Below are 14,643 nucleotides of genomic sequence, written 5' to 3'. Positions count from 1 at the left end.
TTTGTGTTGTTTGCAGACCCTGAACTCGGTGACCCCTCAGCCGCAGCCAGAGGACTGCAGCATCGCCCTGCTGCCCAGGAACCACGAGAAGAACCGCTTCATGGACATGCTGCCTCCAGACCGCTGTCTGCCCTTCCTGATCACCATCGACGGGGAGAGCAGCAACTACATCAACGCTGCCCTCATGGATGTAAGTGTCCTCTCCCCTCGTGCACACGTAAACACACACACACAGTATACACATGCACGTACGCACGCAAACACATATGCAAGCACGCACAAATACACAGACACGCACACATACACACTCCCTCGGGCTTTACTAAGTGCACTGGACGTTATCTGAATGTGTAGTAGAGACAGAAAGCTAGAGACAAATCCAGGTGTATACTTCTGTTTTGTGTACTCTTTTGGAAAATGTAGAAGGACTGATATTCATTGTATTTTTAACGTGTGCTCAACAGTTTCTGTTCTTTTTGGGCAATCCTTCAATTATTTTCTCATAGTGCAAGTAGTGATGTCGATGAAAATACCAACTAAAAATTTGCTCAAATTAATTGCATTTTTTTGGAGAACGTTTTGGTCATCTATCTTTTCAACAATGTAATTTGTTGACATTATTCTTCAAGATGGCTATTGATGTGGTCCTAAATTACACTTGAGCTTTTAATCATTTTGGGTTTTCAAATAAAACAAAAGTCCCCCCAAAAAGTTTGACCCGTTTGATAAAAGGGCGAGGTAAGTGAAACAAGTTCAGTGTATAACCACATGTTTATTTTATTATTAGTTCTAACAATAATCCAGCTGGTAACTTCTACTACAGTATCCACATAATACAACAGAATGCCTCACTATTTGACCTCTTGGATCAGAATTCTCTAAGTTTGATATCAGGATCTGTGCCAGAAAGTGAATCCATCTCCTGGGAGTCATCTTGTCATAGCTGTGTAATTGAGAAAAGGGCCAGAAGCCAACACCTAGCTATAACCTTGTTTTTGCAATATATTGCATATAGCAAAGAGAATGTGGTTGGTGACCATACTAAACATGACCCTGCTCTTTTTCTTCTGTATTGTACAGTGTATTTTATAGAAAGAGGTTGAATTCAAATCCTCTTCTCAGTCCTTGCTAGAATTCCAATGGACCCTGAAACTGAAATCTCAAAAGAGACTCTTGCTAATTACATGTATATCTGAATGAGACAAACCGGGATGAATAAATAATAAACTATGTATTGACATAGATCCTGGGAGATGGTATTTCATGTGCACAGAGAAGCAGAACTTTGCCAGATTATGATATTTTTTATTTGGAGGGTAATGTTAAATCACTTCCTCGTACGCTTCACAAACTTTTGGACTTTTTCTAACCAAGCCGTCAGAAGAATACCAGGTAATTTCTGAACTTTTCACTTCTGAATAATTAAATGCTTCTAACTATACTGGATTTGTTTCATGGCTTAACTAAGGTGTATGTCAGCAGAACTTCATTTAATGTATATACTATTGCTAGAAGCATGCCCACCACATGGATTGCCCTGGTTTAAAAAAACACTTGTCATTCAAACATCAGAAATGTCTCCACATTCCTTGCATGTTCATATATGCACACATTGTTCATTCTGAGAGGGATCATATCTTCAGTATGTGTTCTCTGTAAATGTCTGCAGACTCAGTGCTATGAGATGTTACATGGTTCCTTGTTGACTTCCTCCACCGCAGAGCTACAGACAGCCAGCAGCCTTCATCGTGACCCAGCACCCTCTGCCCAACACGGTCAAAGACTTCTGGAGGCTGGTGTACGACTACGGCTGCACGTCCCTGGTCATGCTCAATGAGATTGACCTAGCGCAGGTAATACCTGACCACTTCCCCCTCCTGCATTCGCTGCTGTGGACCCTGATTCCAAATCGCATTATTGTGCATTGAGCGAAGGTAGGCTACACGTCATTGCTAAGGTTGTTGTTGTTGTCAATCAGGGCTGTCCTCAGTATTGGCCTGAAGAGGGGATGCTTCGCTATGGTCCTGTCCAAGTTGAATGTATGTCCTGCTCCATGGATTGTGACGTCATCAGCCGTCTCTTCAGAATATGTAACCTCACCAGAGTAAGTGCTCCACTTGTCTTGTTGTTTTTAGTCGCTGCCATCGAGGTTGATGGTTTGATTGTTATGATGTTATGACGTTCAGAGTCGGAGCCAAAATGGCTGCCGTTGATTATGTATTTTTCTGTGTTCCGCACAGCCTCAGGAGGGCTACCTGATGGTGAGGCAGTTCCAGTACCTGGGCTGGGCCGCCCACAGAGAAGTGCCAGCGTCCAAGCGCTCCTTCCTTAAGCTCATACTGCAAGTGGACAAGTGGCAGGAGGAGTGTGAGGAGGGAGAGGGACGCACCATCATCCACTGCCTGTGAGTGTACACACAAACACACACACCCTCCACCACCACTACCGCCATTACCACCCACACACAAACACCTCCTACATGTATACAAATACAAATCCCATCATCTCTCTCCTATCTGCACCCACCTCTTGTATTTGCCAAGTTTGGCAGTTGTGTAGAATAGCATTAGTCACCCAACCAACCTCCCGTTACCACCCTTGTGTTCCTGTGCTGTAGGAACGGAGGCGGGCGCAGTGGCATGTTCTGTGCTATCAGCATCGTGTGTGAGATGATCAAGAGGCAGAATGTGGTGGACGTGTTCCACGCCGTCAAGAGCCTGAGGAACAGCAAGCCCAACATGGTGGACAGCCCGGTAAGACAGGCCAGCAGCTGACTCCAGTTCAGTCAAACTGAGTTTCCCCAACAGACGCATCTCTGACTCATATAGTGCCAGTATATTAGCATAGGCCTACGCCACCTCTCATTTCTGGTGGTATTCACTTCTGATGTTTTCTGGAGAAATTTGGAACCAAGCCACCAATAATATGAAGGTATTAGAGAACAGATAGGAGCACCTCATGTTAGGTTTGTTTTGCAGATGGTTTGGGAACAAATTATAACCAGGTGATATTGACAAAAATATAGAACAATAATAATGTTATGGACCAGGGACAAATGAACAAAAGAGTCTGTCGAGACTATGAAATTAACTGTTGTGGGTAAACACGATTCACACCTCGCCACATCCTTTACAGGAAGATGTAAAGGATGCCTATGCGTATGTCTGCAGCCCTGTGTCAAAGTTACCTGTTAGCTCCTCAATTCACTGCCAGAGAATAGTTAGAAATATCGTATTTTTATGTTAAGCATTGAATATGCCATTCAGTAGTGATTAATCTTGTTATCACCATGTTATTAGTGTATTGTTCATCGTATACGGTTGTACTGTTATCACCATGTTATTAGTGTATTGTTCATCGTATACGGTTGTACTGTTATCACCATGTTATTAGTGTATTGTTCATCGTATACGGTTGTACTGTTATCACCATGTTATTAGTGTATTGTTCATCGTATACGGTTGTACTGTTATCACCATGTTATTAGTGTATTGTTCATCGTATACGGTTGTACTGTTATCACCATGTTATTAGTGTATTGTTCATCGTATACGGTTGTACTGTTATCACCATGTTATTAGTGTATTGTTCATCGTATACGGTTGTACTGTTATCACCATGTTATTAGTGTATTGTTCATCGTATACAGTTGTACTGTAGCATTGTGTTTATCGTGTTTTAGCACCACAATGGTTCACACGTGATGTGTTTTCATCTGAACAGGAGCAGTACCGTTTCTGCTACGACCTTGCTCTGGAGTTCATCGAGACATCTTAGCCAAGAAGACGGGACGAAACAGAACTCCGGAACTTGGTAACCATTCCAACACTACAGATTCTTTGGAGGTGGGCATCGTTGACTAAGCCTATACAGACTGCTATAGATGGTTTTGGGATTTTTTTTTGAAAACTCTTTAATGTTTCTAATTGTACTGGGAGTATGATGTGAGTGGTTTGTAAATGTCTCCATTGTACTTCGCCGTGTTCAGTGCCAGAGAGACAAGTGTCGGCCACTAGGCCACATTTGCTTCAATGTCTTTCGCATATTTAGTTATTTTTTACGTGCAGCCATTGTAAAAAAAAAAAAAAAAAAAGGGTAACACTAATGCCAAGGTGTTGCATGCAAAAAAATATATTTTTTATTTTTTATGTTAGCAGCATTATTGTCAACGAACAATATATATCTATATATAGAAGTCAATCACAAATGTGAAAGAAAAAAATACAGCGCTCTATAAGTGCTGACATGTGACATTGGCTTGGTAATGTTTGTACCGTGGACTGATGGCTGACTCATTTTGTTTTTATTTTGTAGCAAATCTTAATCATAAGCCAAAGACTTATGTAAATATGTCTATATGGATAAAGCACATTGTTTGTATCTATTGTTTACTTGCATTCCTTTTTGAAGGCTAAAAACAATCATCTTCATTCCATGTTTACCTATGCCTTTAAACTGTAAACATTTAATGTCGTTTTTTTGAAAGTATTAAGGTAAATTTCAGTAGTGGTATCTTATTTTCAATGTTTTCTTATCTTCTGTGTGATGTTACAGTGGTTCATTTGTGTAAAACATGCTTGTGAATTCTACCCATGCAGATAGAATATCAGAAGGGCAACCATGAAAGAGTTCTATTTTTTCTTTCTGATGATCTCCTAACCTGTATTGGTATTTTGGAAAAACAAAAGGAACATGGTAGAGAAATAAAATGAATTATAATCAGTATTAGATACAGCTTATTAAGATGTAAGCCAACACAGCAGAGGCATGTGTTGGGGCAGCCATACTGATTTGGGACATGAGTGGACCTCCTGGAGAAAAGGAAACAAGTCATTATCGTGTGGAGTTCTGTCATGTTTCATATATTATTTTTTTTGTCTGTAATTGTTGGCTTATTGGCTGTAATAAAAAATTTAAATATTTGAATAAAATGTAATTGTGTAAGACATCATTAGTATCATCACAGGGGAGTATGTTTGGTTTAGTCGTATGTATCATACATTGGCCCATAACTGTTCAGAAACTATGCACCTAATGATTATTTTAATCTGGTCACTAGATATTAGACAAAAACAGATATTTTTGTCTGGAGACGTGCTGTTTTTTCGTTTTTTTTTGGTCAGTTCCCCTTTAATCCAGTGCTTGCAGAAGTGCAAGTCACTAAAGACGTACAAGTGGAATTTTTCAGATTTTATGTTAATCATTGTTATTGTGACTAACATATTGTTGTTCTGTGGCATTAGTCTCAGGCTGGGTTCCCACTGATACAACCTAGCTACTTAGTGAGTTGTGGTTAGTTAGCTGTCTCTGGTTTCCGGAGGCAGAGTGAGGGCTCCTGTAACCTCTGCTGTTGCACTAGTGACTCATACGTGGATGCTTTTTCTTTCTGTGTCACTGATTCGCGTTGTTCACTGTGCCTGACTATGCTATAGAAAGAGAGCCTTATTACCAAAGGATGAGCCCTGGCACACAGGTTACTTGGCGTTAACGCACCTCTGGTCAACCTTTTGCTGAGCCATGGAGAAGGTGGCATCTCCTCTGTAGGTTTCCTTCGGTATACTCGTCCGGGTCACCCAGAGATCAAATGAAAAGGATGGCTATGACACTGGATACATTCACCCGCTCGGTGGAAGCCAAGTCTCTCCCTAGAGTGCTGCAGATGCAATCTGGATATTATTTCCAAGGTAAGACTGAAGACATCATTAGCCCTAACTTTACTCACTGGACTGGCATTTTGGACTAAAAAATGATGGAATGTGAATGCAAATGAAGATTAACGGCTCACAGCGTATGAAGTATTTTAACATACAAATGGTATAAACCAAAGGTGTTTCACGTTACAAAATTCAACATAAAACTGTTGACGAGATTATTATTGGGGCAAATTGTGTGGTAACACTTTGTGCTAACTTTCATGAATAAGCCTTTAGAAATGCTTATAAATGTGTATACATGAATTATTCATGCTTATTCATGATTGTTATTAAATGTTACTGGCCTTTACTTATTTTCTGACTTTCTTGGATCCATTACTCCACAAGGAGAATAGACTATCGACTGTTCTTAGATCCATTCAGTGCCACTACACTTGATACATTGAAATGACTTTCTACCAGGTTCTGTGTATGAGCTGTATGGAAGAGAGGGGAGTTTCTCCTGCGGAGAGCTCCTGAAGGTCATTGGGATCAGTGTCACCAGACTCATGGTGGAGCTTCAGTCTGAGGGATCCAAATCCATAACAGTCAATCTATCGCTTGACTACCCAGGTGGGCCCGAAACATCCAAACTGTACCTTGAATGTGAAATCAATTTTTTTTATGGTCAAATGTGTACCTTTATGAAGCATTGTAATGTAGATTGATATATTCTGATTTTAATTTCTTAATAAATGGCTTAATTATTGGCCTTTACCATGTATTGCAGTTTACAGTATACATGTCAATGTCCAAACCTCTCTCTCGGGTTAGAAAGGGACCTTATCAACATGTGGTTTTGTGCATTGTACCAATAAATATAATTTCATATATTGCTTTGCCTGCCTGTACTGTCAGGCCTTTTCAGGATCGTGGCCGACAAGAGGCCATACACCAGTATACAGGAGATTGTTGACTCAGTGCGTATCAGCCCTGAGTGCCTGGGCCAACCAGAGTTCTACTGCCCTAAGAAGCTACAGCTTCCTGAGGGGACCATTCAGGCAGAGGAGAGCTTCAGACTCACTGCTCTTAGGACAGAGCACGGAGACAGCCATGTTGACTGTGAGGTCACGCGGAAAGACTCCAAGCACATCTTCACTGTGAAGCTCTCGCACACTGGGGAGTTCTATGAGTGTGCCGACGACCAGTTCTACACCCTCGGGGAGCTGGTGGAATGGAAAATACCCAAAGGAAGGAAAAGGACAGTGACTTGGGCCAAGTCTTTGCCGTCAAAGGAGAAGTGCGTGTCTGAGTTGCCAGAGGACTACAGTGGAGAGTTGGTTCTCACACCTGTCTACGAGCTTCAGACGGTATCCAAGTGTGAGTCTCAAATGGACCATTAATATTTTCACTTTACATCAAAGTTATGTGGAATGAAAAAGGCTTTAATTGCCTGATTTTAAAAAAAGTCACAAAATGTATTTCATGTTTTAATTGCATTTTTCTCATCTCAATGTTAGTTTTCAAGTTAAAGGGAACACACTGCAATATTATAATAACTAATGTTCATGAAAGCTACACTGGTCTTAGGTTGTTTCAGAAGCACAGACACAAAAGTAGTCAATGTTTTGATGTATAGTCATCATGATGTTCAGGCAATCACGATGCATTGCTACTTTTTAGAAAAAGCACAAAAGAAAACTTTATTCAAAGCTGCAGTTAAACGGATTTACTAATGTCAAACCTTTGGCGAGCAATTCAATGACTCACAAAATATGTATATATACTGCATTATGTATATATTTTTGGAAAAACATTTGAATCAGGATTCTTGTTGAAACATTTCTTACAGAAAAGTAGCCTATCATAGCTTATGCTTGCATACCAAACAAAAAGAATACATTTTTTGTTCACAGTTGGGAAGAATGTTGTTTTCATCCCATCCACCCTGGATGTTGAGGTTTTGGACGTTACAGAGGAGTGTGACAGTGCCTGTTTCATGCAGCCTTTGTCCTTCCGTGATGTCTTTGCCAAGCCCAGCGAGTTCTTCCCCTTCAAAGCAGAAGTCATCAAGCCACCATCACAAGTTCAGGAGGAATTGGGTTTCCTGAAATCCTCTAAGCAGGTCATTGTCCACAGTGCCTACCAGGCGAAGAGAATCCTAGCATCTGAGATTCGCAGTGAGGCCCAGAGACGCTTCCTCATCCCAGTGTCTTACAATGGCAGATTCAAGCGCAGGCCCCGGACATTTCCCACATCGTATGACCTGGAGGTGGCCAAGAGTAACATGGAGCAGCTGCACGTAGTGGCCACCAGGGCCTTTGAGACCCACTACGAGGGGCTGTCCTCGGTGCTGGTGGGAGACCAGTACCTGGTCCACAAGATGGAGACCAGCGAGGTGATCTACGGAGACAAGAGGAAGACGGTGGAGGCCCTGGCCTGTGAGAAGATGGTGGGGAAGAAGTACGAGGCCGTGTTGATCCCCATGTGTCTGGACGGGGGTTTTGTGGAGGTGGTCCACGACAAGAAGCAGTACATGCTCTCAGACATCTGCCACAGGTTCGCCCTGCCCTTCAACGTCAAGGTGTCCATGAGGGACCTCTCAGTGAAGGAGGACCTCTTGGCTGGGTCCACAGGGCTGCAGCTGGAGGAGGAGATCACTGACCCCTACCTTATTGTTTCCACCCCGGACCTAGCCCAGTGTTGGGAGGTGCCTGTCAACCGCACCAACATGGCCCTGCAGCTTCTGGAGCGGTGGAATGGCCCAAAGCTGACCCAGGGCGAGGCCGTCCGCTCAGCTGTAGAGGAGATAGGAGAGAACTGCTACTTCACCCTGAGGAGGTATGCCAATGCCAGCATGCTGCCTCCCCCTCGACCACCCAAGAGACCCCAAAAGCACTCAGAAGATACAGTGAAACTGCCGCCTCCCAGGCCAAAGAAGTCAGAGGTGAGTCGGTCATGTATTGTATTTTATACCTTAATAAACAATAACAACAACAATAGCTATCAGATGTATTTTAACGAAAAGTTATATTCAATCGATTACAGTACTAATTCTTTGTTTGGTCTGTGTTATTATATTGAAGAGCCCACATACAGCCAATACAGCCAAACCCGCAGTGCCTACCTCTAGAGCATCTAGCTGTGCAGAACAGAACCCCACTCCACCAAGAAATGAAACTTCCAACACAAGTCTGGTCACAGTGCCTGATTCAGGCCCACAAAAAGGTTTGTCTATGTTTCTATATTCTATCAGAATAGTTTTGTTGAATATTCAACATGCTTGAAGGATAGTGGTAAGCAAAATTGCAGCAGACTCATTTTGCTACTTAACTTAATTATCAGCTGTCAATATAAATACTTTCTAGATTTTGGAAAGCAACCTATAACTAATATTATAAACTGGGTGGTTCAAGCCCTGAATACGGATTGGCTAACATCCATGGCATATCAGACTGTAAACTGTACCATGGGTATGACCCAAAAATATTTTTTACTGCTCTAATTACATTGGTAACCAGTTTATAATAGCAATAAGGCACGTCGTGCCTAAGAACAGCCCTTAGCCATGGTATATAAGCATTATACCACACCTCCTCTGGCCTTATTGCTTAATCAATCTCTATGTCAAAAGCTTGACTTTGATTCTCATGCCTTGTTGTGTTTGTGTTCTCTCCTCAGCCACCGGTGAAGAAAACAGTCCTCAGCACAAGACAATTAAACAGGATGATGATGGCACTAATGATTATGAATACATTGATGAGGATGAACTTGCCAGCATCAGGAGAAAATTTAATGACCAAAGTATTCACGGCAAGAGAAAAACAATAAGCACATTTGCCATGCAGACTGCGAAACAGGTTTAGGAAATAAGAGAATCAATGGATATCTTTAGGATGGAATAGAATCAATGGATATGATGAATATCTGATACATATCCAAGCTTAACGTTTGAGTGTGAAGATCAATGAACATTTTGGCATGTGATATATAATGTTCAAATTTCAAGCAACATTTATTTATCTTTGTTATTATGCACTTTATACTGAGCCACTCTTCCATGTAAATGTGTTATTATTGTCCTACAATAAATACATTGTTTGTACATTAATCAACAAAGGACTTTTGTCTATTGTGGAAAAGGAATAATGGCAAACACAGGAAGTGTAAATAGCACTGTGTGAGTTTTATTCATTGGACTTATGTGCTCAAGCCTGTGCAGCTGCTGGCCATCTCTGTCAGAACGGAGACGAAGGTGGAAACAGCGAATTTAGGGTCCAGGATCAGATTCTGTAGGAGCTCCCGGCCCTTCTCCCGAGCCTTGTCAGAGCACATGGCTGAGCGCCACATCTTAACCGGAGCGCCCACTGTCACAAGGTGAACAACAACTGGTTAAGAAAATGTGATCAAGTAACCTGATGCAACTGAATTGGTACTGTAGATCTCTCAATTTCAATACATTTCATACATGTCACCACTAGAGGGAGACTATATACTTTATTTTATCACTGACTGGTGTCTATCGTCTCAATTTCACTCTGAAATGTTCCTCTACTTTTCATTCAAAGTAAATAATAAAATATATTTTTTAACATCCGTCTCGGGGAACTAAAAGTAAAAGTACTCACAAAGAATCGTGTTCATCCTGGCCATCCAGCCAAAGACATAGAGGGTGTGGTTCTCCTCTGTGCTTAGGTCAGCTATGTTAGGAGCGCTATCCCCCTCCTGAAGCACCCTGCTGGGCAGAGGCCTCATGAAAAGCACAGAGTTATTCAGGCTGGACTGGAAGTACGCAGCTGCCACGTAATCTGCAGCGTTCAGCCAGCTTTTGGCGAATGCAACCTCTGGGCTGGAATAGTAGCTCATCCTGTAACAAAGATCAAAGGTGTGATTACAAGGACTAAATTGGGACTCAAAAGATTGAATCAATAATCTTTTTAATGAATAATAATCAATAATTAAGTTAAAAGCTGATTGAAGGACAGAGTCCTATATTTAATTGAAACTCAACGTTGTGTCAGAGTACCAGAGTACCAAAAATGAAGACAAATGGTGATGACCTGTATCACTTAATGTTTCTACTCACTTTGCCTTGCAGCTAGATGAGGCAGTACTCAAAGAGAGCGTTTCACCTGCCCAAAAGGCACCTAGAATCTGGTCCCTTTTCTCAAAGTCCGAAATCTCAGATGCGCTAACATCTTTCAGGGTCTAGAATGGAAAGGTAGCATATTATAAACCAAGAACAACAAATAATTATATGCATTCACCAATGGGTCACATATGAACAGTGACTTAACCTCTTACATCTAGACGTTCCGCTAGCGGAACACCTGCTCCAATATCCAATGATGGGCGTGGCGCGAAATACAAACTCCTCTAAAATACAAAAACTTCATTTTTTCAAACATATGACTATTTCACAGCATTTTAAAGATAAGACTCTCCTTTATCTAACCACACTGTCCGATTTCAAAAAGGCTTTACAACGAAAGCAAAACATTAGTTTATGTCAGCAGAGTACCAAGCCAGAAATAATCAGACAACCATTTTTCAAGCTAGCATATAATGTCACAAAAACCCAGAAGACAGCTAAATGCAACACTAACCTTTGATGATGTCCATCAGATGACAACCCTAGGACATTATGTTATACAATACATGCATGTTTTGTTCAATCAAGTTCATATTTATATCAAAAACCAGCTTTTTACATTAGCATGTGACGTTCAGAACTAACATACCCCCCGCAAACTTCCGGGGAATTCGCTAACATTTTACTAAATTACTCACGATAAATGTTCACAAAAAGCATATATGCCTCCTATATGCACTCGATATGTCCGATTTTAAAATAGCTTTTTGGTGAAAGCACATTTTGCAATATTCTAAGTACATAGCCCAGGCATCACGGGCTAGCTATTTAGACACCCGGCAAGTTTAGCACTCACCAATATCAGCTTTACTATTATAAAAGTTTCATTACCTTTTGTTGTCTTCGTCAGAATGCACTCCCAGGACTGCTACTTCAATAACAAATGTTGGTTTGGTCCAAAATAATCCATCGTTATATCCGAATAGCGGCGTTTTGTTTGTGCATCCCAGACACTATCTGAAATGGTAAATCAGGGTCGTGCGCATGGCGCAATTCGTGACAAAAAAAATCGAAATATTCCATTACCGTACTTCGAAGCATGTCAACCGCTGTTTAAAATCCATTTTTATGCCATTTTTCTCGTAAAAAGCGATAATATTCCGACCGGGAATCTCCTTTTAGCTAAACAGAGGAAAGTAAACAGAGCTTTCGGTCGACGCGGGCACGAGCCTGAGTCTCAGAGTACTGTAACCAGCCACTACCCAAACGCGCTACTTTGTTTCAGCCAGAGCCTGCAAAGCCACGATTCAGCTTTTTACCGCCTTCTGAGACCCTATGGCAGCCGTAGGAAGTGTCACGGGACAGCTAAGATCCTCACTCTTCAATAAACAGAGACAAGAAGAACGACACCTTGTCAGACAGGCCACTTCCTGCCTGAAACCTTGTCAGGTTTTTGCCTGCCAAATGAGTTCTGTTATACTCACAGACACCATTCAAACAGTTTTAGAAACTTTAGGGTGTTTTCTATCCATATGTAATAAGTATATGCATATTCTAGTTACTGGGTAGGAGTGGTAACCAGATTAAATCGGGTACGTTTTTTATCCAGCCGTGAAAATACTGCCCCCTAGCCATAACAGGTTAAGGGCTCGATTCAATCAGATCCGCATAGCGGTTGTTTTGGCGGTATCGGAGGTGGAACTGCGGTGCAGCTGTCAGATCCACAAGTTGCTCCGTGTTATACTTAAAGCGGACATTGCTATTTACAAGTTGGAACACTGGAATGTGAGACCTAATCTACACCTCGATTAGGGTGATAGAAGTCATTATTTTGTTGAATGATTGTTCAATTTAAGCGTAATTCTTTCCATACGGCCTACACCTTTGCGTTCTGAAAGCGAGTTGGACGGGTGTGGCTTCATGATCACAAGAGCAGCTGCTCACCGATCTGACGGCTCCAACATAGTTCCACTTCTGACAACTGCCAAAACATCCACTACACGGGTGTCTGCTATCGACGATTGATCTGATTGAGTCTAGGCCTCACTCAACTAAATTAACAAACCGGTTTTATCTCCTAGGGCAAGAAGGAAAATGCTTCCCATGGGGAAGAAGGAGGTTCATTGAATAGCTTACCTGGAAGAATTCTTCCCATTTGGCCATGAGGTCTGGGTACTTAGCAGAGCAGTCTGTGTAAGAGGTGCAGTAGTCTTCAGCTGCCTCAGCTGGTGCCTGTACCTGGACCTGAATGAGACCATCTCCAATCAGGCCTTTCTGCACAGCAGCCAGGAACGGGATCACTGAGAGGTAGTAGTTCACACCTGGGGAGGGAGAGAAGGAGCGAGAGAGAGTTTACTAATGGTCTGTTATTGAAGTGTAGGGCTACACACATGGCCTGCATGGTTGAATATGTGTCACAGTGCTTACATGCCCACCAGCTATTAGCGGAAATGCACATGGGATCTCCTTCCTGTCCACATGTTGTAGCGCCAGTGGGGTCAACAAACCGCCCTACAGGAACAGAAGCGCATTCAGTCACATCACTTTCCCCATGAAATCCTTTGATAAACCATCTGATTGAGACAACTGAGAAACGTAGTCAACATTATTGTGTACTACAGTTATCACAAAACAATGTGCACATATTCGACTCCCCTAAGCTACCTAATGAAGGCCCGACATACCTGATCTGAGTTTCCAGGACAGCTGCAGAGGCAGGCCCCACAACGGGCTGGCACTGTCATTGGTTCCCATGGAGGCCATAAACTTGTCAGTGGAGCCCACCAGTATCCTATACAGACTCATCCTCTGCAGGGGGTTCCAGGGGTTGATTGTGACCACGTTGTCCGCCTGAGGCAGGTCCGACAGCTGGCTGGGTGCCTGGTCCCAGAGGATGGGGAGGCCATTTTCAGTGAGCACTGCTGCGTTGGCCCACAGGGCAATTAGCTGAAGCAGGGAGAGGGTCCAGATACACTGCATGCTGGCTACACCTGGATAAGTAACAGTTCCCCCTTTTTGTACTGGAGTGGTCAGTGTACTTTGGCCTCACAACATCGCATGATAGAGAAGGGGTATCGGGGGTAAACCCACTGTGAACAGTACTTATCATGCCATTTTTTGTCCACTCAGCACTTTTGAAGAGCTATTGGACAAAGGTCAGACAAACAACCAAAACAGTTATGTCAGCCCTCAGCAAACATGATCTATAGGGAAGGCAAAGGCAAAGGCATTGATCAGTGATTTCATAATTCGAAAAGAGCATGTCTATTCTCCCCTGTGATTCCTGTTTGTTGATGCTTATCTACAATGTTTTCCTGAGTCAAACTCTGTCCTGCATGTGGGCTTGGGGTTCCCAGAGTTTGCTGCTGTTATATGTGTGTGCAGCATAAACTTACAATAAACTCATAAAGAGGGTCCAGATACACTGCATGCTGTGTACTTTACTAACTGCACACCTGGATAAGTAACAGTTCCCCCTTTTTGTACGGGAGTGGCCAGTGCACTTTGGCCTCACAATGTCACGCGATAGAGAAGGGGTATCAGGAGGCTGGTAAATCCACTGTAAACATTACTTCTTATAATGCATTTTTTTTGTCCATTCAACACTTTTGAAGAGCCATTGGACAGAATTCAGAGAAATAACCAATACTCATAGACGGACAGTTACATCAGCCATCAGCATACATGGTCTATAGAGATGGCTTCAGGCATTGATCAGTGATTTTGTAACGTCCGTCGTTAGGAATGGACCAAGGCGCAGCGGGATTGTGGACACTCATGTTTATTTAAATAAAAAACATGTAAAGCATCCACTTGAAAAAACAATAAACAGAACTTATGACAGCAACAGACTTGCAGGCTCCTACAACGCAGTGCAAGGACAACCACCCACAACCCCAAAGAAAAACACACACACCT

At 42.3% G+C, this 14,643-nt stretch overlaps 3 protein-coding genes across 20 annotated transcripts in view; 2 read left to right on the top strand and 1 right to left on the bottom strand.

Moving 5' to 3' along the window:
• Positions 1 to 4,931, top strand: part of ptprk (protein tyrosine phosphatase receptor type K) — a 156,410-nt gene extending 151,479 nt beyond the window's left edge. For all 18 annotated transcript variants that reach the window (XM_045720782.1, XM_045720781.1, XM_014205051.2 and 15 more), the window contains 6 exons: positions 17 to 190; positions 1,722 to 1,853; positions 1,979 to 2,104; positions 2,241 to 2,404; positions 2,618 to 2,753; positions 3,724 to 4,931. In XM_045720782.1, coding sequence (XP_045576738.1) covers positions 17 to 190; positions 1,722 to 1,853; positions 1,979 to 2,104; positions 2,241 to 2,404; positions 2,618 to 2,753; positions 3,724 to 3,777 — 786 coding nt within the window. In that variant the 3' untranslated portion in view covers positions 3,778 to 4,931. The remainder of the gene's footprint in view (positions 1 to 16; positions 191 to 1,721; positions 1,854 to 1,978; positions 2,105 to 2,240; positions 2,405 to 2,617; positions 2,754 to 3,723) is intronic.
• Positions 4,932 to 5,310: 379 nt separating this feature from the next.
• themis (thymocyte selection associated) lies at positions 5,311 to 10,000 on the top strand. The gene is made up of 6 exons (XM_014205046.2): positions 5,311 to 5,684; positions 6,117 to 6,266; positions 6,552 to 7,013; positions 7,550 to 8,580; positions 8,720 to 8,861; positions 9,315 to 10,000. Exons 1-6 carry the CDS (start codon positions 5,585 to 5,587, stop codon positions 9,497 to 9,499), a joined length of 2,070 nt encoding a protein of 689 aa, XP_014060521.1. The 5' UTR covers positions 5,311 to 5,584; the 3' UTR covers positions 9,500 to 10,000.
• LOC106607754 (protein LEG1 homolog) lies at positions 9,799 to 13,771 on the bottom strand. Its single transcript, XM_014205047.2, has 6 exons — positions 13,410 to 13,771; positions 13,153 to 13,236; positions 12,862 to 13,046; positions 10,720 to 10,841; positions 10,262 to 10,500; positions 9,799 to 10,000 (listed from the first exon to the last, which is right to left on the bottom strand). Exons 1-6 carry the CDS (start codon positions 13,702 to 13,704, stop codon positions 9,834 to 9,836), a joined length of 1,092 nt encoding a protein of 363 aa, XP_014060522.1. The 5' UTR covers positions 13,705 to 13,771; the 3' UTR covers positions 9,799 to 9,833.
• Positions 13,772 to 14,643: the final 872 nt, after the last annotated feature.

The sequence above is a fragment of the Salmo salar genome, chromosome ssa06 (assembly GCF_905237065.1).
Source record: "Salmo salar chromosome ssa06, Ssal_v3.1, whole genome shotgun sequence".
Taxonomy (NCBI): domain Eukaryota; kingdom Metazoa; phylum Chordata; class Actinopteri; order Salmoniformes; family Salmonidae; genus Salmo; species Salmo salar.
Note: the sequence above shows the minus strand (reverse complement) of the source record. Positions and strands in the feature narration are given on the sequence as shown.